Here is a 24419-nt window from a genome sequence, read left to right on the forward strand (position 1 = left end):
TTACTGCAACCAGATGACGTTTGTCATAGCCGAAGCCAGATTGGAGCAGTTATGGTTTCAAAATGAAGATGACGGTCTTCTGCATGAAACCATCACAGCGTGGCTTTCATGTGATAAAGAAGATTGAAATAGTAGGCTCTCCCTTCCTGCTATGAGCTGGCAGAAAAATCTATCATAAAGAAATTCTTGTATGTATGCCCAGTAAGGCGTATTTGTGTACTTTCATTCAGTTGGCTAGGACTTTTTTGTTTTAGCCACTAGGCTAAAATTACATGCATGTTTATGCACGCATATACGTAAATGATGCCAGTTGCTTCTCTCTGAACGCAGGTTTGGGGCATTCTTTTTTATGCCTCTAAACTGTGCTCCAAAATACCAATGTAAATGCCACAATGTGCATGGACATTTGAGAAAGTGCAGTTGCTCCAGATCTTAGTAAATGAGCAGAAACTCTACAGACTTTCATCCAATCATGTGCAAGCAAAAATGCATTTTTTTTTCTTTTTGTTTTTGTTTTTTCTTGCATGTGATTGGGTACTCTTTGCAAAGCCTTACCTCATTTTCTAAGGTCTGGAGCAACTGCACTTGCAGAGGGCAACTATGCTTTGCAAAGAGCACAGTCTATTTGCCTGTAGTAAATCAACCCCATTGGCTAATATTGAGCTATGTTTAGATGCATAAAAAAGAAAAATGCTTCTAAGAGTGGGATTGCCTTTTCTTGCTTTTATCCCCTTTAGGTGCTACCATAACTATTACAGCAATGCCGGCATGTAAACAAACATTTTTACTCCTCGGTATGTAGTAGAAGTTCTTTACAGCCGCCCATTCATTTCTATGTGGTGAGAAATGCTGGACACACACTATACAATCTCTTTTTGATCAATTTTCTTCAATTTTGACTGTAAGGTATTTTCATTATGTACCTTAAAAAAGTGGTTGTAAACCCTTACATATACCCAGTGAAGTGACAGGTCTCAGGTGATACACAAAGAGGAAACAAATCCTCCTACATAAGTTGTACCTGTTTATCTACAGTCCTCTTTCCCCTACATCCATTCAGAGTGCAGAATTTACACAAGATCTCTCAACCCTGAAAAGCAGGGGGCGGAGAGTTGACGTTACAAAGAGCACTGTGAGCTGATTAGAGGAATGGGACCCATCCCCTTCACACAGCATACAAGAACAGAGCTGAGACCATCAATCATAGACTGTGCCCTCCCCCCCGTCACCATATTTCTCTTGGTGTCAGAAAAACGTATTTCCTCTTAGTGCTCTGGAATGGGAGAAGCACAAACTATAAAGGGATATGCTTTGCTTATATTTCATGCCTGAGGTTTGCAACCACTTTAAACCTACCCTTTAGTGGATTATTGAATCATAGTATAACATGTGTGGCAAACTCAACACACTTTTCATAGTTGAGTGTGTGAATATACTAAACTGTTATAGGTTTAGTAAAGCAGGTTGTGTGCGTCTAAATTCAAGTAGTAGAAAAGTAAAGACGCATTGGTGTGTGTCAATCTCGGATCTCTATGATTCTATATGAAGAACGTTCCATTTTTCTCTGTAAGTAGTGTCTGTACTGGGCCTACTTTGTGGGATGGTGCCTTGAGCTCTCACAACGCAAGGCACTGCTTTCCCCTTTTTTTAATATTATAGAAATGTTACTAAAGGGGGTTTATTTACTAGAAATTTGTGGTGCAAAATCTGATGCAGCTCTGCATATCAGCTTCCGGGTTTTATTATGAAAGCTTAATTGAACATGCAGCCCCAGACCATTTCAAAACTCCCATCACCATGCTTGACTGTAGGCAAGACACACTTGTCTTTGTACTCCTCACCTGGTTGCCCCAACACACACTTGACACCATCTGAACCAAATAAGTTTATCTTGGTCTCATCAGACCACGGGACATGGTTCCAGTAATCCATGTCCTTAATCTGCTTGTATACAGCAAACTGCAGGCTTTCTTGTGCATCATCTTAAGAAGAGGGTTCCTTCTGGGATGACAGTCATGCAGACCAATTTGATGCAGTGTGCGGAGTATGGTCTGAGCGAGGCCTGTTCTGAGTGGAACCCGTCCTGTTAAACCGCTGTATGGTCTTGGCCACCGCGCTGCAGCTCAGTTGGCCTAGGCCATCTTTATGTAGATCCTCTTTTTTTCAGATCCTCAGAAAGTTCTTTGCCATGAGGTGCCATGTAGAACTTCCAGTGACCAGTATGAGAGAGTGAGAGCGATAACACCAAATTTAACACACCTGCTCCCCATTCACAACTGAGACCTTGTAATACTAACGAGTCAGATGACACTGGAGAGGGAAAATGCCTAATTCGGCCCAATTTGGACGTTTTCACTTAGGGGTGTACTCACTTTTGTTGCCAGTGGTTTAGATATTAATGGCTGTGTGTTGAGTTATTTTGAGGGGACAGCAAATTTACACTGTTATACAAGCTGTACACTCACTACTTTACATTGTAGCAAAGTTTCATTTCTTCAGTGTTGTCACATGAAAAGATATAATAAAATATTTGCAAAAATGTGAGGGGTGTACTCACTTTTGTGAGATACTGTATGTGTGTATATATGTGTGTGTCTGTGTAAATCCAGGAAGTGAACAGGCAGCAGCACAGTTAAAATGGTTGCAGCCAGACTCAGTGGAGGGAGATTTCAGCAGCATATTTGGCAAGTACAGAATCACAGTATATATAAAATAATAAGCAAAGTGGTTGGAGGGAAGCTTCAGAATGGCAAAGATGTTTTTATTAGAAATTATGTGAGCAGACTGCAGTTCCTCTATAAAGCGGAACTTCACCCAAAAGGGGAAGTTCCGCCTTTCTGCTTCCTCTTCAACTTCAGCGGGTACCTACCGTAGTTTTGATAGGTACCTGCTCTCACTTCCGCACAGATTGCCTAGGCAATCCAAGCCTCTCCCCCTTAAAGTGGAGTTCCACCCACTTTTACAACTCTTCAGCATCCCTCACTAAACTGTGCACTGTAAACGAATTGGATATTTTTTTTATTTTTTTTCTCAGCACCTACTGTATATCTGCTGTATTCATTTTTCACTTCCTCCTCCCTGGCCGTGGCCCATCGCATCATTTCCTGTTTGCAATGCCTTCTGGGAAGGGGCGGCAACTTCTCTGACACTGCCGTTGCTATGGAAACCTGACCTGAAACCTATTACACTGCTTGTGCTGCACTGAGCATGTGCGAGATCTGCAAGGCTGAGATGCAGGAAGAAATACAGTCTGGCTTCAGATGCCCACACTTAAGATGGCCACGGCCTGCTGTAAGTTTATAAAATAACAAACTACTGCTATAAACTAACAAAACAGACCTTAGTTTACAGACTAAATTTACTAGAATACATTAAGCTTGTGTATTATAGTGGTATTTTTATTTAAAAAGTATAATTTCGTCCGGAACACCACTTTAAGCCTGAGGCCTCTTGGGACAGTTTACAGGTCCCAGAAGGCTGTGGGTCCATTCACAGAGCACAGCATGGTTCGCTCATGTGCAGTGGGAAGCTGGCTGTGAATCCGCAAGGAGTCACAGCTGGCTTTCCAAAGGACCCAAAAACCACCAAAGGGCCGGGTGAGGACAGTGCTGGATCCTTGGACAGGTAAGTGTCCTTTTATTAAAAACCACCAGCTACAGTATTTTAAGCTGCTAACTTTTAATTTTTTTGTTCCTAGGGTGAAGATCCCCTATATAGAACCCCACAAGACAGTTTTTCTTTCAGCCTGTAAAGGTTGTAAATGGTACCATTTACATTTTATCAACAAATACCCGGGCTCAATGGCCAAGTTATTTAGTAACAATGAAATAGCATAGTTATTCGCCAATTAAAATGCAGTAATTATTAATCGCAAGTAAACATCTATTAATAATTAATCCCTTTACACACAGTGCTGTAGTTGTTAGGAAATTCCTTATCACATACTTGTTATGAAATCAAAGTGCTCAGATTAAATCTGCATAATAAAAAAAACTGCTGTAGCAGTCACCCAGATAACCAGCAATAAACCAAATGTCCTACAACTCCTGCCAAACTGCTCAGTGCATAGCTGCACCTATACTGTAATACTAAAACCACATACATTTTTACTTGTGTTAGAGACACTGGATATATGATGTCATCAGTGGATATATGATGTCATCAGTGGATATAGGATGTCATTTGTTTGCGTAAATAGTACGCCCAACAAAACGCAATTTGTTCGTAGGTTGATTTGAGCCAATTGAGTCATTACCAGCTTACTTACATAGTTACATAGTTACATAGTAGGTGAGGTTGAAAAAAGACACACGTCCATCAAGTCCAACCTATGTGTGTGATTATGTGTCAGTATTACCTTACATATCCCTGTATGTTGCGGTCATTCAGGTGATTATCTAATAGTTTCTTGAAGCTATCAATGCTCCCCGCTGAGACCACCGCCTGTGGAAGGGAATTCCACATCCTTACTGCTCTTACAGTAAAGAACCCTCTACGTAGTTTAAGGTTAAACCTCTTTTCTTCTAATTGTAATGAGTGGCCCCGAGTCTTATTAAACTCTCTTCTGCGAAAAAGTTTTATCCCTATTGTGGGGTCACCAGTACAGTATTTGTAAATTGAAATCATATCCCCTCTCAAGCGTCTCTTCTCCAGAGAGAATAAGTTCAACGCTCGCAACCTTTCCTCATAACTAAGATCCTCCAGACCCTTTATTAGCTTTGTTGCCCTTCTTTGTACTCGCTCCATTTCCAGTACATCTTTCCTGAGGACTGGTGCCCAGAACTGGACAGCATACTCCAGGTGCGGCCAGACCAGAGTCTTGTAGAGCGGGAGAATTATCGTTTTATCTCTGGAGTTGATCCCCCTTTTAATACATGCCAATATTCTGTTTGCCTTATTAGCAGCAGCTTGGCATTGCATGCCATTGCTGAGCCTATCATCTACTAGGACCCCCAGGTCCTTTTCCATCCTAGATTCCCCCAGAGGTTCTCCCCCCAGTGTATAGATTGCATTCATATTTTTGCCACCCAAATGCACTATTTTACATTTTTCTACATTGAACCTCATTTGCCATGTAGTCGCCCACCCCATTAATTTGTTCAGGTCTTTTTGCAAGGTTTCCACATCCTGCGGAGAAGTTATTGCCCTGCTTAGCTTAGTATCGTCTGCAAATACAGAGATTGAACTGTTTATCCCATCCTCCAGATCGTTTATAAACAAATTAAATAGGATTGGTCCCAGCACAGAACCCTGGGGAACCCCACTACCCACCCCTGACCATTCTGAGTACTCCCCATTTATCACCACCCTCTGAACACGCCCTTGTAGCCAGTTTTCAATCCAGGTACTCACCCTATGGTCCATGCCAACGGACCCTATTTTGTACAGTAAACGTTTATGGGGAACTGTGTCAAATGCTTTTGCAAAATCCAGATACACCACGTCTACGGGCCTTCCTTTATCTAGATGGCAACTCACCTCCTCATAGAAGGTTAATAGATTGGTTTGGCAAGAACGATTCTTCATGAATCCATGCTGATTACTGCTAATGATATCGTTCTTATTACTAAAATCTTGTATATAGTCCCTTATCATCCCCTCCAAGATTTTACATACTATTGATGTTAGGCTAACTGGTCTGTAATTCCCAGGGATGTTTTTTGGGCCCTTTTTAAATATTGGTGCTACATTGGCTTTTCTCCAATCAGCTGGTACCATTCCAGTCAATAGACTGCCTGTAAAAATTAGGAACAACGGTCTGGCAATCACCTGACTGAGTTCCCTAAGTACCCTCGGATGCAAGCCATCTGGTCCCGGTGATTTATTAATGTTAAGTTTCTCAGGTCTAATTTTAATTCCGTCCTCTGTTAACCATGGAGGTGCTTCCTGTGTTGTGTCATGAGGATAAACACTGCAGTTTTGGTTACTGAAGCCCCCCGATTCACTCGTGAAGACTGAGGAGAAGAATAAATTCAATACCTTTGCCATCTCCCCATCCTTTGTAACCAGATATCCTTCCTCATTCTTTATGGGGCCAATATGGTCTGTCCTCCCTTTTTACTTCATTCAGTAGTTACAGCAATGAGGTTGTTATCTCTATTTTTTCAGTTACAACACATCCAGTTGCCACACCTATTGTAAAGGTGTGCTCACATTTCTGGGAAGATTATTATGTTGATTTCAGTAGAAAATTTACAGGGCTGACAACCTAAAGCAGAATGAATCTCTCTCAACCAACATTACTATTTTAATCCTTATGCTGCTAGCATTAGTTAATAGATAGCAAGGTATATTCGATTTTCTTAACCTTTTTATTTTATATTTCTTCAGTTGCTTCCTGGTTTCTGGCCTAGGCCAAAATTATGTTATACCTCCCAGGAGTCCTCGGGAGGGGAGGAGGGGTTTTCTCAGCTAAGCAAACCCTTCTGCTTCTATGCCTGAGCTAAGGACAGATGGATTCCAGGAAGTAAATGCTACATTAATAATCTGCCCGTAGCCTCCCTGGCGGTTTGATTATTTCAGATTTTTGAATCTCAAAGCAGTACATTGTTTTTCGCATGGAAATTTGGTGTTTTATATTGTAGGCCTGTAATTCTTAGTAATAACACACTTAAATCTGTTCAAACAAGTCTAGTAGACATCCTGGGTATGATAAAGTTTGAAACATGAAATCATAAATTATAATATAATAAATAACTATAAATAATTATAAAATATAATAATAAAATGAATTTCCCCACGATTCACTATCGCTCAATTCTGCAAGTGATTCTAATTTACTATCGCGGCTTCCTAGCTGGTCTAAAACCACTTTTGAGGTAAAGGGACACTATTTTGCTATAGACAATCTCAAGTTTCCAGGCAGAAAGAACAGTATATATAATATAAAACTGCATGCAGGGCACTGGACAAAGCACTGGGGACAAAAGGGATGTGAAATAAATTGATACAGTAAGATAATCTGTAAGATTACAGTGTACTGTATCTGTTATATTTTTTGTACTTTTTGAAATTGCAACCCCCATGCGTCCCGTCGCTCACAGGGAACGAAGCCTGCAACACAGGACATCGGGCGGATGATCTGGCGAAGGACACAGCGAGGGGGGGGACATTGCAGGATCCTGGTGACAAGGTAAGTATACTGTACCAGGATTCTGCAATGCAATCCCAAATGTGCCTTGGGGTTACCGCTAATGGTGCTGAGATTTAACCCCATACCACAGTACCAGTTGATGGATTTTACTAAGGGATTCCAACAGATCCTAACTGTAATTTGTAGTCAGTTCTTTAAATCCCGCATATAATATGTCGCTTCATCAGTTCTATTGTGCCCCAGAAGCTCAGTTATTGGAAATGGGTGGAAAAAAAAAAGTTACAGCCTATTGGACCTAGCAACCAGGTGTACAGATATCCAATAGATTTCTTTAGAAATGGTGTGTGTTCAATTTTCAATGGCATAGTATTTATAATCATTATAAGCTATTGGATCTTGTGACAGAAAATGGTGGTAATTGTTTCATTTGGTAAAACCAGAATAAGGGCATGTCTATACATGATGTGTTATCTAATACCAAGTGTTATGATATCCACAGCTTGTAAACTTATGGGTGTGTTTCCATGGACTTCATTCCCAGAGCTATTCATAAATGCAAAGCATTGTCCTTCATCTGTACTGTGGGCAAACAACAGGACCTGGCATTCCACTCTATCAGGGAGTTAAGAGCCACCTGGAGCTCAGGAGAAAGTCAAACAACAACTAAAACAAGGATCCCTCCAGGTGATGCTTCCTAAAACCTATAATATCCATTGAAAAAACAGTGTGTGTGTGTGTATATATATATATAACTCTCTAAACATAAGAGAAGGGAGGAATGGAGTGGGAGATCTCGGTAATAGCATGATGGAAAACTTGAGATAAAAACCCTGTATGAGGTCTACCAACACCAAAAAAGTATAAATAGAACCACAGCCCACTGTACAAATGATGTCAAAAACGAGTTTTTTAAAAGCATAGAAAATAGCCAATGTAATAAAATGTATTCATGCAAACGTGACATTCATGCTGTTAAATACTCAATGTTCACCATACATACCCAAATCCAGTGGCCGAAAATAATAGAGTAATTAACAAGAAATGTACACACTACTGGTAAATATCCTAAGTAACAACAGTAAAAAGGATGATAGATAGGATGCTTATGTGTGGAACAATGCTTGGCTGCCTTCCAGCATGAGATGGGTCCTGGGCTTGTCGGTAAGGTTGCCACCTGTCCGGGATTCACCCGGACAGTTCGGGTTTGGAATCATGCGTTCGGGTTTCAGACCGCCTGAGACCTGGATACATTATTCAGACAGGACTATAGCTTCCCAGCAGGGTTACTGGCTGCAGTTGTGTAAGCCGAGAGTCTGTCTGTTACACTCTCTTTCACACTGCCCAAAGCCAGCACTAACAATCCCCACCCCCCACACACAGACGGGAGAGGAGAGAAGGCTAGATCTATTCCTCTTCCTCCCCGCCTCTACCCCTCTGTGTCTGCCCAGGCGCCGTGCCTCAGAAAAGGAAAGTGTGGGCTGGAAATTTGAAGTCCAGCAGCCTCAGATACATCTGGATGAGAGGTGCTGACTGCCAAGGTGTGAGTGAGCCCCCCATGCATCCATCCATCCATCCCTGTCTGTGACTGAAGTCCCTTCTCTCTCCTGCCTCTGAGTGAATACACTAAGGTAAATCAGGCTTCTCAGAGCACCGCTTACATCAGAGTTCCCCTTTACATCAGAGTTCTCAGTGTTCCCCCTAAATCAGGGTTCCCATAGCATCCCTTATGTTAGAGTCCCCAGAGTTCTCCCTTACATCAGAGTCAGCAGAGTCCCCCAGAGGGAACTCTGCGAGTTCAGATGTAAAAAGGGAACTCTGTGGATTCAGATGTAAAAGTTAACTCTGTGGACTCTGATGTAAAGGGGGACTCTTGTGATTAACTTAATATGATTAGAAATGTTTTTGAATTGCAAAATACATATATGTATAGTTTATACTATTAAAAAAAAAAAAAAAATTCTGTCTGCCGCTAAAGTGTTCGGGTTTGACTTGAAGGAAAGGTGGCAACCCTACTTGTCGGACCTAAATCTTGGAAAAAAGCACAAAGATAAAATGGAATAAGCACTGGTCCCTTGGTATATCCAACGAATGGGTAAAGGTAGCCAGAATAGTACAATGAGTCAACAGTGGTCCAGAGGAGGTATATTAGGCAGGAGATCATTCACGGTCTGTATATCATATATCACCATGAAATTGATAAAGGCTGCTATGAAACCATGTCTTGATGTGACCTCCCTATCACTGTTATAGGGCTCAAATTGATGCAACAAACTTGCGTGCAGGCTACCAATTCCAGTCCCTGACAGACCACATGTAATTCAAAAGGGCAAAGTTCCAGAAAAAAGTGCAGTTCCAAGATTGTATGTAGTAAATGGTATTTATCGTATCATAAGAGGTGATTATGTCATCAGCACAAGTTGGATGCCACTTCTCAGCACAGTCTGCCAAGCATGAACGATGAAAGTCAAACAGCATATGTTTTCCAGAGGATCCTATAGAAGGTATTTTATTTTCTGTAGAACAACCAGCTGTATGATATCATATATGGCCCTCTTTTTTAATTGGCAGAATCACCCTACAAGAACCTTCCACCTTGGGGTAAATTTAGAAAAAATATTTAAAGAGCCATTTATCTGGCAAAACCTATGTACATTCGTTCTGTGTAAATGTGGGCAAAATCAAATGTTACAAGGCTATTTTCTCTCCAGGTCCAATGTGTCTTATTCATAGAGTGAATCAGAAAAATATGTATTATGGCCACTAGATGGAGCAGATGATCATAGGAAATTATTACTTATTTACTATGATCTTCAGATTCATCTAGTGGACATAATATGGTATTTTCCCAAATACTTGGAAAAACCATTTGGCATGGAAAAATAATAACCTGGTAACATTAAACGTTGCCCCCATTCACACAGAACAAATGTTCATGTCGTTTCACAGGAGAGATAGCTCTGCACATTTTTATAAATATTTTCTTATGTTCCTGTATTTTATTGGAACATAATGGACTTATTTTTTTAGTCTTATTTTCTTTTATTTTTCCCCTAGTGATCCTGCCAGTTAGTCTGTTGTTTTTCAGCTTCCTTTACCATACCAAGCTGTCCAGCAAAAGTGGCAGTTAGAGGGATGTTAGCTGAATTCTTGCATTAGTAGCTAGTGGAGACACCCTAAGACAGGCAGTGTGTTAAGGGCTAAATAGCAAGGAGAAGAAAACAAATGCAGCCACTACATTTACAGATTGGTAAGCAGCAATATAAAACATTTTTGTTTAGGAGTTTAATCTCGCTACAAGCTTCTGGGTGTGTAAATGCTGTAGCCTCCCTGGCGGTTTTCCCGAGTGTGGCTCGGGGTTAAAATTCAGCACCATTAGCGGTAACCCCGAGCCACACTCGGGATTACATTGCAGGATCCTGGTGCCTCCTTACTTACCTTGTCCCCGGGATCCTGCGATGTCCCCCGCAGTGTCCGCGGGCTGTGTCCTCCTCCGAAGCCTCTCTGTGCCAGGCTCCGTTCCCTGCGAGCGGCGCGACGCACGGGGGCGGAGCCTGGCGGCAAATTCAAAAAAGTGTAAAAATCATAACACATACAGTACTGTAATCTTACAGATTACAGTACTGTATGAAATGATTTCACATCCCTTTTGTCCCCAGTGCTTTGTCCTATGCCCTGCATGCAGTTTTACATGATATACACTGTTCTTTCTGCCTGGAAAGTGGAGATTGTCCATAGCAACCAAAAAGTGTCCCTTTACGTCAAAAGTGGCTTTAGACCAGCTAGAAAACAGCGATAGTAAATTAGAACACTTGCAGAATTAAGCGATAGTGAATCGTGGGGAAATTTATTTTATTACTATTTATTTTTATTTTTTTAAATTATTATTTTTATTTATTATATTATAATTTATCTTTTTGTGTTTCAAACTTTATCATACCCGGGATATCTACTAGACTCTGGTTTGGACAGATTTAAGTGCGCTATTGTTAAGATTTACAGACCTACAATATAAAACGCCAAATTTCCATGCAAAATAATTGTACCGCTTTCAGCACCTAAAATCCGAAAGAATCATACCGCCAGGGAGGTTAAAGCTGAACTCCATACAAATAGTTAAATACACAGATAAAATACATACATGCCTGCCCAAATTTTGTTATTTCTGTCCATCAAGTCCTGAAAATAACACTGCTCTGCCCTGTCATGCAGGATAGGAGACGTGCTTATAGCGTAAGCCTGGACAGCGGGTGCCCATTCACATTTAGAGAACCATAGTTGGACGATTTAGAAGCTTTCTTTGTGTGTTGATATGCAGGACTTGTAGACAAGAGCAGAATTGTGTATTTTGGCCTCATAAACTTAAATGGGAAAGCCTGAAAAACATATGTTGTTGGCATATAGAGTCAAAAACGCATGACTGAAGGAGTTGCTAATCTCTCTGCTATCCTACTATAGCTATATACTACTATATAAGTTCCTTGTCAGCACATGGATGCTGCAACACAACTGGCTGGCTCCTTGTGCTGCTTCTCCTCCCAGTTGAGCTCTGCTGCATAGGGACTGTAAGAGACTGAAACCAGGTCAAATTCAGTTTCTTACACTCTATTCAAAATACATACGGGCTTATTCATACCAGCAAGCCGCATCTTGAGTGACATTTTAGTACAAGTCTATCCATCACTGTGGCGTTGCGCACGGTGAACTGACACCACAAGAAACAAGGCATTTTAGGTTTGTTTTTGTGTGTTGCAAAGGGAATAACTGTAAGCCTAGCCCCAGTGCATCTGAAGGGTATTCTATGCTAGTATTGTGCTCTGATCCATTCAGATCGCTCTTCAGAGGGCATTTGGCAGGCAGTGAGGAGGCTTTGTATCGCCTTCTCACCGCCTGTATTAAACCCTAAACATGGCACTAGTGCACCGCCACCGCGCCCATTGCTTAGTTGACTGGATCACATTCAGCAGACAGTACTGTTCACTGAACACAACAGCAGGGAGCATTTCGGCTGCAACATGATTCAAAGCATTGCAGCTGCGGCATATGTACTCCCCCCTCCGCTGCCTTTGCTGCTAAAGGGGGAGCAGGTGGGGGTGTTAAAAAACACAACTCAACTGTAAATTTTTACCACCCCCAAAAAGTGCAAATGAGGCCTTAAAGAGTAACTCCACTTTTGTCTATATAGGCTTATTGCGATTTTTTTTTTTTTTTTACCAAAAATATGTAGAAGAATACAAATTGGCCTAAACTGATGAATAAATTAGTTTTTTTTTAATTTTTTATTGGATATGTATTATAGCAGAACGTAAAAAGTATTGTTTTTTTATTTAAAATTGTCAGGCTTTTTTGTTTACAGCGCAAAAAATAAAAACCGCAGAGGTGATCAGATACCACCAAATGAAAGCTCTATTTGTGGAAAAAAAAAAAGACATCAATTTTGTTTGGGTACAGCGTGGCAGAACCACGCAATTGTCAGTTAAAGTAACGCAGTGCCGTATCGCAAAAAATTGGCCTGGTCAGTAGCCTCCCTGGCGGTTTTCCCGAGTGTGGCTCGGGGTTAAAATTCAGTACCATTAGCGGTAACCCCGAGCCACACTCGGGATCGCATTGCAGGATCCTGGGGCGGCGTTACTTACCTTGTCCCCGGGATCCTGCGATGTCCCCCGCAGTGTCCGAGGGCTCCGTCCTCCTCCGAAGCCTCTCCGTGCCAGGCTCCGTTCCCTGCGAGCGGCGCGACGCACGGGGGGCGGATCCTGGCGGCAAATTCAAAAAACTGTCAAAATCATAACACATACAGTACTGTAATCTTACAGATTACAGTACTGTATGAAATGATTTCACATCCCTTTTGTCCCCAGTGCTCTGGCCCATGCCCTGCATGCAGTTTTACATGATATACACTGTTCTTTCTGCCTGGAAACTGGAGATTGTCCATAGCAACCAAAAAGTGTCCCTTTACGTCAAAAGTGGCTTTAGACCAGCTAGAAAACAGCGATAATAAATTAGAACACTTGCAGAATTGAGCGATAGTGAATTGTGGGGAAATTTATTTTATTACTATTTTTTTAAATTTTTTTTAATTATTTATTTTTATTTATTATATTATAATTTATGTTTTTGTGTTTCAAACTTTATCATACCCGGGATATCTACTAGACTCTGGTTTGGACAGATTTAAGTGTGTTATTGTTAAGATTTACAGACCTACAATATAAAACGCCAAATTTCCATGCAAAATAATGGTACTGCTTTCAGCACCTAAAATCCGAAATAATCATACCGCCAGGGAGGTTAAATCCTTTCAGTCCTCAAGTGGTTAAAGATGTTACCGGGCTGCATTAATTTGTCCTTTATATCTTGCTGGAGTTCAGCTATATATCACCTGTCAGATAGTACAATTATTTCTGCTCTCAGTCTCTTGCACAGAGGCATCCTATTAACTAAAGTGATATGCTTCTGTTTGTGTAGTAACTGCTGCTTTTCCTTTCATAGCCCCACCTGTCTACAAACCTTTTGTTCTTCTTTTTTTTATAAATCCCATGAAGTGATCAGTAAAAAGGTTACCTGTTGAAAGCGTACACACATCTGCACTGCCTTCTTAGGCCCCTTTTACACTTTGCAGTCCCAAGTCACACAAGTCGCATGACAAGTCGTGCCCCATGATTCCCAAAGAGTACCATTCATATCTGTGCGAATTCAAGTCGCACCGACTTCAAAGTAGTCCCTGCACTACTTTGGTCCGACTTTGATGCGAGTTGAGGTCCATAGACCTCAAGTTTACACAGGCATTCCCTGAAATCGTGGCCACAAAATTGCAGTAAAAGTGCACGACTTTGAAGTCACGGCAGTGTGAAAGGGGCCTTAGACATTGCTCTTGTCAAATGAATGTCATATAGAAGCTTTCCAATATGTATCTGGTGACCTTTCACTGAATATTAGGAGCTTGTTTAAACTGGTGTGACCTTATCAAGAGTGATCTGTGGTGAATTACTTTTCTGAAGGTATTTGCCAGGTGGCGAGGAGGCGTTCACCTTCTCAATGCCTGTTTTAACCCCTAAAAATCTGCATCACTGTGCTGCAAGCGTGGTTGTTGCCCGGGCCCATTCAATTTCAATACCAAACGTTGAACGCAACAGGGGATAATACTCTGCTGCTTTTGCAATTTAGGAGGAGGGTTTTTGGGGTGAGGCAGCAATAAATCAAGTGTTTTTACTGACCCCCCCAACCGCAAGCATAAACGAAGCCTAAGTTATTCACTGCAATGTACAAAGTTTATCACTACCACATCACAGTTCTATTGGACTTTCCTTCATGACTCCTCTGTTTGTAGGCATATCAGTTAGCTTACATTTGTAGATGGGAACAGTGAAAATAGGTGGCTTAACCTCCCTGGCGGTATGATTATTTCAGATTTTGATGCTGAAAGCGGTACAATTATTTTGTACGGAAATTTGGCGTTTTATATTGTAGGCCTGTAATTCTTAGGAATAACACACTTAAATCTGTCCAAACAAAAGTCTAATAGACATCCCGGGTATGATAAAGTTTAAAAAATGAAATAAAAAATTATAATATAATAAATAATTATAACAAATAATGATATAATAAAAATTATTCAATAATGTAATCAAATCAAAAACACTGAAATTTGCTCAGTTGCAGAATTGTCGCTGTCATTACTTTTAGTGTTTGATGACGAATTTCCCCACAAATCACTATCGCTCAATTCTGCAAGTGATTCTAATTTATTATCGATGTTTTCTAGCTGGTCTAAAGCCACTTTTGACGTAAACGGACATTTTTTGGTTGCTATGGACAATCTCCAGTTTCCTGGTAGAAAGAATAGTATTTATAATATAAAACTGCATGCAGGATACTGGACAGACCACTAGGGACAAAGGGGATGTGTAATTATTTGATACAGTACTGTAATCTGTAAGATTACAGTATACTGTGTTTTTTACTATTTGAATTTGGCGCCGAACTCCGTCCCCGTGCATCGCAACGCTCGCAGGGAACGGAGCTCGGCACTGTGATGTGAGCGAGACACGGCGGCTCGCAGATCACAGTGGGGAGACATCGCAGGATCCAGGGGACAAGGTAAGTAACCTCTACAAGGATCTACATGGATCCTGCGATGCGATCCTGAGTCTGGCGCGGGGTTACCGCTTTTGGTACTGAAAATCCACCCCGAGCCAGACTCGGGAATACCGCTAGGGAGGTTAAGCTGCAAAGGCAGCTGGATAGGGTTGTATACAGTGCATCCGGAAAGTATTCACAGCGCTTCACTTTTTCTACATTTTGTTATGTTACAGCCTTATTCCAAAATGGATTAAATTCATTATTTTCCTCAAAATTCAACAAACAATGCACCATAATGACAATGTCAAAGAAGTTTGTTTGAAATCTTTGCAAATTTATTAAAAATAAAAAAATGAAAAAAATTGCATGTACATAATTATTTACAACCTTTGCTCAATACTTTGTTTTGGCACAAATTACAGCCTCAATTCTTTAAGTATGATGCTACAAGCTTGGCACACCTATTTTTGGCAGTTTCTCCCTTTCCACTTTGCAAGACCTCTCAAGTTCCATCAGGTTGGATGGGGAGTGTCGATGCATAGTCATTTTCAGATCTCTCCAGAAATGTTCAATCGGGTTCTAGGCTGGGCCACTCAAGGGCATTCACAGAGTTGTCTCGTAGCCACTCCTTTGTTATCTTGGCTGTGTGCTTAGGGTCGTTGTCCTGTTGGAAGATGAACCTTCACCCCAAACTGAGATCCAGAGTGCCCTGGAGCAGGTTTTCATCAAGAATGTCTCTGTGCATTCATCTTCCCTCGGTCCTGACTAGTCTCCCAGTTCCTGCCGCTGAAAAACATCCCCACAGCATGATTCTTCCACCACTGTTCTTCACTGTAGGCATGTTATTGGTCAGGTGATGAGCTGTGCCTGGTTTCCTCCAGACATGACGCTTGCTATTTGGGCCAAAGAGTTTAATCTTGGTTTCATCAGACCAGAGAATTTTGTTTCTCATGGTCTGGGAGTGCTTCAGGTGCCTTTTGGCAAACTCCAGGTGGGCTGCCATGTGCCTTTTACTGAGGAGCCACTCTGACCACTCAACCATACAGGCCAGATTTGGGGAGGGCTGCAGAGATGATTGTTTTTCTGGAAGGTTCTCCTTTCCCCACAGAGAAACGCTGGAGCTCTGTCAGAGTGACCATCGGGTTCTTGGTCACCTCCCTGACTAAGGCCCTTCTCCCCCGATCGCTCAGTTTGGCTGGGCAGCCCGCTCTAGGAAGAGTCGTGGTGGTTCCAAACTTCTTCCATTTACGGATGATGGAGGCCACTGTGCTCATTGGGACCTTCAATGCTGCAGAAATTTGTCTGTACCCTTCCCCAGATCTGTGCCTCGATACAATCCTGTCTCGGAGGTCTACAGACAATTCCTTGGACTTCATGGCTTGGTTTGTGCTCTGACATGCACTGTTAACTGTGGGACCTTCTATAGACAGGTGTTTGCCTTTCCAAATCATGTCCAATGAACTGAATTTACCACAGGTGGACTCCAATCAAGTTGTAGAAACATCTCAAGGATGATCAGTGGAAACAGGATGCACCTGAGCTCAATTTTCATGGCAAAGGCTGTGAATACTTATGTACATGTAATTTTTTTTTTATTATTTATATTTCAAACAAACCTCTTTCACATTGTCATAATAGGGTATTGTTTGTAGAATTTTGAGGAAAGTAATGAATTTAATCAATTTTTGAATTAAACTGTAACATAACAAAATGTGGGAAAATTGAAGTGCTGTGAATACTTTCCGGATGCACTGTATATGCTGTGGCGCTTCGTGTCACAGTGCGGCAAAAATTACCCCCTGTGATCCCAGTGGGCAGTATTGCTGCCAACCGCCACCTATTCAAGTGAAAACATGAGACAAAGCTAAGCCCGCAGTTGCGGTGGAGTACTTCCATTGAAAAAAGCCATTCAGTGTCAAAAAAACAAAAGACACACAGGCATTCAAGAAGCAACAGTATTGCCTCCTGGATGCCTGTCAGACACTTTCTTGCCACTCTGTCAAAAGCTGTCCTATCGTGGACAGTAAAACGCAAGTGTAAACGAGCCCTTAGTCCAGTACACCCCACCATCTGCTGTTTTCACACCTACAATTACATACCCCTTATCAAGTTGTGTGTGTGTCCATAACCACTATTTTTTTTTTTTGTTAAAATGTATGTAAACCCAAAGTGCCCGTTCAAACATAGGGCTGTGACTGGCATTCTTCTACACTGAAAGAATGCCAGTCACTGCTAGGACACACACATGTGTTTTCCAGAGCTGCAGTGCAGTGAGCAGAGATAAAATGAAGACATGCTGCATTTTCTCACAGTGCACAGAAAGGCACTACGGTTCACTGTACAGCAGCTTCACTTTGTGCGTTTCACATATAGTTCACACAAAAAAAAAAGAAAAAGGGAGATGTGTGATGCAGTAAAATATGTATCACACCGCCCCTGCTCACTGCAGCTGGAATCAACAGCTAGCCACACATTAGGCTCTGTTCACACCTAGGCGTGTTGTTTTCAGGCAGAAAGTCGCACAATTTTTGCCGCAATTTGTACAGGTCAAAAGGGCACCAATGTAAAAAGCAGAAAACGCCTGTAATCTGCCAAAAAGGAAGCTCCTATACTTTTGTGAGCTTCAGGCATTTTGCTTCAGATGACAAAACACTCAGATATGAACAGGGGCCCAAGGGATCCAGTGCTGTCCTCACCAGGGCCAGTTCTTCCCCAGTCTTCACATCCGGCTTCCCACTGTGCATGTGTAAGCTGCGCTGTGCTTTGTGAATGCCTTCTGGTACCTATAATGTAAGGTTGCGGGTGGGGGAAGGAGGATTTTCTTTTGAATCCCATAGGCAATCAGACCAGACAGGATCTGATCTCCCCCCCCCCGCACAAAAAAAGTGCCAAAATAAGAAGAGGGAGAGGGGAGCATAAAGCAGAACTTCCCCTTTAGGGCCACTTCACACCATAGAAATGCAGTCCAGGTGTGTTCCAGATGCTTTTCAGCATGCGCGATTTTAACACGTCTTTGATGCGTTCCAGTGCATTTTGGATGTGTTTTTGATGCAGTCCAGTGCATTTTTTCCCTCTCTTTTTTCTTAACTTTAAATAAAGACGTGTGTTCCAGTGTGTTTTCGGTGCGTTTCGGTGCATTCCAGTACGTTTTTGATGCTTTTTACAGTGTTCCAGTACAGTCCAGTGCAGGAAAAATGCAGCATGTTCTACATTTTTTCTGGAACTGGAATGCACTGGAACTGCAAGCAGTGGTGTGAACTATGCCATTAAAAATCATATAAAACTACTTTCCATGCTTTTTTTGTTATCAGAATTTTTATTGTTTTCTGGATAATTTTTACAAACAAGAGGTTATCATACAGAATGTGTCAAATAACGCTTATATTGGAAGAATGGTGAAGAATACAGTATGTGCGGTTCATCCGATAATAATAATTTGTACTCTTAACGTATTAGTAATTGTTAAGCATGGATGAATAGTTGGACCATTTTACAGTTTAACATTTTAACAATTCTAGATTCATTGTTAAAAAAACCCATTCTAACTGAATAATTTAGAGCATGATAAAGTATAATAAAATAAGATGCAAAATAGGAATAAAATAAAAACAAAAATTTAAAAATAAAGAATAAAAAGTGTTTTTGATAAAAAAAAAAAAAAAAAAAACGCACTGGACTGCATGTGGTGTGAACTGGCCCTTAGGGTGAAAATCTGCTTTATCCCCTATGCATCGACAGTACATGCGGCCTCACAGTGGGTGGGCCTTGGAGCCAAACAGCTGCATATTTACAATCATTAGGGCAAATACAGCAGTGCCAAGAGCGTGCGCCCTGCATGCTCCTGGCACAGTTACCAATGGCTAACGGAAAGCTCACAATCACTGCTTGCGATCAGGAGCTTTCCGATCATGTGACAGCCAATCATGGCAGTCCCATGATTCTAAACCCTGCCCGGCCTCCTGGCATCCTAAACCCCTTAAAGGGCCAGTAGGCGCTGGCTCCAAGGGGTTAATAAGATACTTTCTTGTCCAGGGCTGCTGAAAGCGACATTACAGGTGTGAGACATCTACACTCTACAGTGAATGGGTATATGTTCGGTCTTCCTCTCTGTATTGTTATCTGGATTTGTTGGTTACCACATCCGTAAAAAAAAATAAAAAAAAAAAAAACCTCTTCTGCCTGCTCCAACCTGCCATGTCTGACAGCGCCTCCTCGCCAGCAGAACATGTCTGTTGTTTCTTTATTGTGATGGATAAACCACATTACATTGTGCTTGGGAGGAGCCCGACCTGCATGAAACCTGCTGGGGATTTTCACTGGAACTTTGTGCTTATGAGTTGTTCTGCCGGTTCCAGGCTTTGCAGCTCATTCAGTTATTTTAAGGAGGTAGAACAAGAAAAACATATTTTAAGAAACAGGAAAATGGAGTGGGAGCAATAACTGCCAAAACCAACATCAAACCAAAACTCAATGTACTATACGAATACATCTCATTGGACCCAGTTGCCATTTTTTTATATTTTAAATAAGAATCCTTATCTTGATGTGTTAGATTTATTAATTGAGCCTAAAGTATAGGTTACTTACTAAAGTATTGGGGATGATTTTAATTATCCAGTTATGTGAAAATCAGTTGAGGGTTTTGAATTTCATCTGCACATGATTATGTATTCAGTATGAACACTGCAACAATTTTATTGCATTTCTAAATGCAACCGTCACTCCTGAAAACATCTTCGTCTCATACGCCCCTTCCCCACTCCACGTCAACAATTGAAAAAAAAAATTGTAACTGATTACATTTTTTATTTATTTATTTATTTTAATTTTTTGCTTTCCATGAATGCTTACCTAGGCGATGATGACGTTGTATGGCCTCCTGTTGCCGCCTGGGATCACATCCCTGGAGACATCATTGCAGTGTTTCAATTACAAGATCCCAGGCATGCACAGGCACACCTTGGTTCTCTGCCAAGGAGATCCCCGAGTTTTTCTGTGCATGAGCAGGCCTAGACCTGGCAGAGACCTTCAGTGTGTCTGCGCATGCACAGGATCTCTTTTCAAGATGGTGAGGTATGAGCAGAGAATTTCAGATGCAACGCAGAAAGTGTTGGACTTCGTGGACTAGTATGTTTTTTGTTTTTATTTCATTTTGAATTTTAGGTGGGTTCAGGAAATCAGCCTCACCTTCTCTTCTAATGGAAATGTATGCAAGATCTATATATTTTTTTTAAAAGTTACGAAAAAGTGGTTATTAGCACACACAAACGCAACATTTAAGACAAAATAGATCCTGAATATAAAACACAAGACTGTATAGAGTCCTAAAATAACACATTTATCTACATTTAAAGTGGTTGTAAACCCACTAAAAAAAGAAGAAAACCTGCAAGACAAAGGCATAATGAGCCAGTATGCATAGCATACTAGCTCATTATGAAATACTCACATTAGATAGAAGCCCCCTCAGCTGTCCCAGTACACAACTCCGGTTGGCAACATCACTCCCGGAGTGCCTTTCGGGTATTGTGGGCTCTGGTGCTGTGATTGGCCAGAGCTGCGATGACACACTCACTGAAGCAACGGCACAAAAGTGCAATTGCTTCAGTGCGCATGTGCCAAAGACGTCGGCACATGCTGATACAGGGGATGTCTCCTAAACCGTGCAGGTTCAGGAGATATCCTGGGTAGCTACAGGTAAGCCTTTTATAGACTTACCTGCAGTAAAAAGTGGATTGTAAGGGTTTACAACCACTTTAAATCATGCAGACTTGCGTGCCTTTGCACAGAGCAGTAAAGTTTAACATGTTTGTTATTTTAAAAGTAAAAACACCTTTACAATTCACTTTAACTTGCCGAAACAGAAATAAAATTGAGAAATGCTGGTTTAGTTGATTGACCCATTCCAGTAGTTTGTTGTGAGCAATGACAAGGGATAACTGTTCTGGGCACATAGAGAAGTGTCCAAGGATTCCTTTTGTTGTTGTTTCTTGTAGGTCCTTTGAACACAGATGGCAGGACAATTTGAAGAGCGTTAGGGATTGTGATAATGATGGCTTTAGGAAAAAGTATAAACATTTTGTTCCAGAAATCTTTTTTGTGGGTACGAAACCATCAGGTATGGGTAATGTTTAATGGATGAGTTCAATATCTCTATCATTGGTTGTGAACTAGGGATTTGTGAAGAACACTGAGGCATCTATACCATCAAATGGCAATCCTAAAGCTAGTCTGGCGGGCTTTACTGGCCAAGCATTTTTGATATGCTAAGGTAAAGGCCAGTCCTCTCCTGAGAAAGAGGGGTTAAGTTTTGTTGACCATTGGTCTATATATTTGGGAAGTGAAGAATGGGTGTATGACAAGAATATAGCATATAATTGACATATTTTTGTTGGGGGGGGGGGGGGGGGATCTTGAGCAGGGACTCAAATTGAGTCAGTCAAGAGGATAGGTTAGTTTTATCAGGTATTGAGTTTATGAAGAAAAAAAAATCTGTTTGTATGACAGCCATTGAAATGGAGTGGGAAAACTGTGGGTTGGGATGGATTGAAGGGGTGTCAGGGCACCATGTTGTAAATGTACTGAAGGGGAGGCAGGGCACCCTGTTGCAGTTTATTTTTTTTATCCATACCAGTATTGGAAAATTCAGAAGAACGATTGCTAATGCATCTTGCATGAAGAAACCCTTGGTGGTTGTCCACCCGATGCTGTTACATGGGAGGGAGATAGTCCTCAGTCCTGTGTAAACTCCAAGTCATGACTTGAAGCTTACACAAGGTTTCTCATCTTCATTTCTGGTTGCCAAGCAGGGTGGCATGGAAGGGAATGGGCTTGGAATGGCAGTGGAGCCCTCAATTTACCTCAGTTAATTACATTCCAGACACATAAAAAGAAAAGTTGTAAAATGTCTTAGGCTCCATTCACACTTGAGCGATCTGCAGCCGCTCGTTTTTTTTTTTTTTTTTTAGTTTTTTTTTTGTTTTATACTTGAGCATTTTTGGAGCGGCACCATTTATTTGAATGGGCCTCCTTTCCGCTTTAAAAACGCTCAAAAAGAAGCTCATGTACCAAAACTTGGCACAGAGCGAAGAGCATTTGTGGTCGCAATTTTTGCTGCGATTTAACCGCGATTTGTCGCTTGACAATCCCAGCAAAATCACACCGCGTTTGGGGTGCCATTAAGAAATATTGGCATCCCCACTTTGTCACCTTTTTTTCTCATTGTGTAGGAAAACTTCTGTCACCTTTTTTTTATCCTTGCATAGGAAAACTTCTGTCTTTTTTTTTTCTCCTTGTATAGGAAAACTTGGCAGAAGTGAATCATCCTTATAGCAGAGGAATGTGGCAGCAGACAGAAATGACACTTAGCACTCTGGATTGTACACACTAGGGATATGCTTCATTCATATTTCATGTCAGAGGCTTACAACCACTTTAATACAGAGAATGCATTATGATAAAAAGCCTTCAGAGTTTAAAACCATTTTAACCACTTGCTGACCGCAATACGTATATATACATTGCAGTTTGCAAGTGGTTTACTGGGATAATGACTATATATATATCAGTCATAACCCTGGTATTGTTCTTTTCAGCCAGTGTCTGGCTTTCTCTTGAGTCCAGGTTCACACTGCTGCTATCTTAGACATCGCATGTGAATGGCACCCGCACTGCAGGTGCCGATCACATGCGATGTCTGTGAGATGCAAGTTCAGCCATACGGTTGTAGGGCTGAACTCGCATTAGATTTGCAGGAAAAAAAGTATGACTACTTTTTTTCCCCCACACTGAAATCGGATCACATAGGTGTTCTTACCTACGCGATCTGATTCCTGTGCGAGTTCACAGTTCCCACTGCGATCTGTGAGCCAATCTGGGGGTGTCATTAACAATGTAATGAGACCCGCAGCGGTTCACATCCTGAACTGCCTGTGGGAAAGGAGCAATGCGGGAACCGGTGCTGGAGTGGACCTGGGCTGAAAGCATTCTGAGCGGCTCGGTGTCTCTCTGGCTTACCGTTTTCGTCGGATTGCCTGAAGAATGATCCGACTGGCTGACTGTTCGCAGAGGAGATAAAAGACTAGATATGGCCTCTATGGACTGGAGCTACGTCATGATGTCACTTCTGGTCCAGGGTGGAAGTACATTTTTAAAAAGCAAAAGATTAAAACATTTTTTTTTTTTTTTAGATCTTTTGCTTTTAAAGTGGATGTAAACCCAATGTCATCCTTTCCAAACTACTGCCATAGGGGTTATCTATAAGGATATACACGCCTCCTGCATGTATCTTTACCTGTCAAATGTCTCCCCTCTGTCTGTCTGTTATTAGACCCGAAAAACTGCATGTTCTGTGGGTGGGTCTGTTGTCTGGAGCTCAGTGGGTGGAGTTGTGATGTCAGTAAACTCCCCGCCCACCTCTACACTCCCCTTGTCAATATGCATTTTCTCCTGTTTATTTCTAACACTGAACTTCTACTGAACTTCTGTTATGATCTCTAACATCCAGTGAAAAGACAGGAAAGTAACCACATGACTTCAGCATGCCAAATCATGCTGAGGTGTGGAACAGCCAATCCCTGCAGAGCTGCTGAAGAAAGGAGTGGGGGAGGGAATTAAAAAATAATGCCTGTGTCTTAGGCTGTCACTCACAGCAAGGGGGAGGATTTGGCAAAGTTTTTCTGTTTGTCAAGATTTTTCTCACTGAACAATAAAAAAGGATTGCTCAGAGATGGATTAACTCTGTGTGGCAAGACTGGGCTCAAATAATAGGAAATCTTATACTCTGCAGTATGATATTAAAAAAAATAAAATAAAAATTTCAGGTTTACATCCACTTTTTAAAGGTAAAAAGGAGATTTGGGGTCTTTTTGACCCCAGATCTCCTCATAAGGGGAGGGTATTTCTATTACAAGGAATGTTTATATTAAAATATAAAAGTAATTAAAAATTAAAATGCCCCCATTTCTCCGTGCTCACGCGCAGAAGCATATGTAAACTGTGTTTGCATCACATATGTAAGATATAACCACAAACATTAGAGGAAGCCTGCCTGTGCTTGGATCAGCGGTGATCTCCGTGTGTCACAGAGCAGGGTTTGAATTGCCCAGGCCGCAGTAACAATGTCCCGCCTCCTGTGACATGTCACACTGATTCAATGTCCCGCCATTGGATCCTTTTGCCGTCTATCACAGGAGGCGGGACATTGTTACTACGGCCCCGACAATTCAGCTTCATGACACACGGAGAT

The 24419-nt window shown here is 41.5% G+C and overlaps 1 protein-coding gene across 3 annotated transcripts in view; it reads left to right on the forward strand.

Annotated features, from left to right (window-relative positions):
• The window catches only part of B4GALNT1 (beta-1,4-N-acetyl-galactosaminyltransferase 1), a 254061-nt gene that overhangs the window by 124354 nt on the left and 105288 nt on the right, over positions 1-24419 (forward strand). The window contains exon 1 of one of the 3 annotated variants that reach the window (XM_073613756.1): positions 9452-9594. The exons of the other annotated variants lie outside the window; for them this stretch is intronic. Coding sequence (XP_073469857.1) covers positions 9551-9594 — 44 coding nt within the window. The 5' untranslated portion in view covers positions 9452-9550. Of the gene's footprint in view, positions 1-9451; positions 9595-24419 lie in introns of those variants that run through there. 3 annotated transcript variants of the gene reach the window in all.

The sequence above is a fragment of the Aquarana catesbeiana genome, linkage group LG02 (assembly GCF_042186555.1).
Source record: "Aquarana catesbeiana isolate 2022-GZ linkage group LG02, ASM4218655v1, whole genome shotgun sequence".
Taxonomy (NCBI): domain Eukaryota; kingdom Metazoa; phylum Chordata; class Amphibia; order Anura; family Ranidae; genus Aquarana; species Aquarana catesbeiana.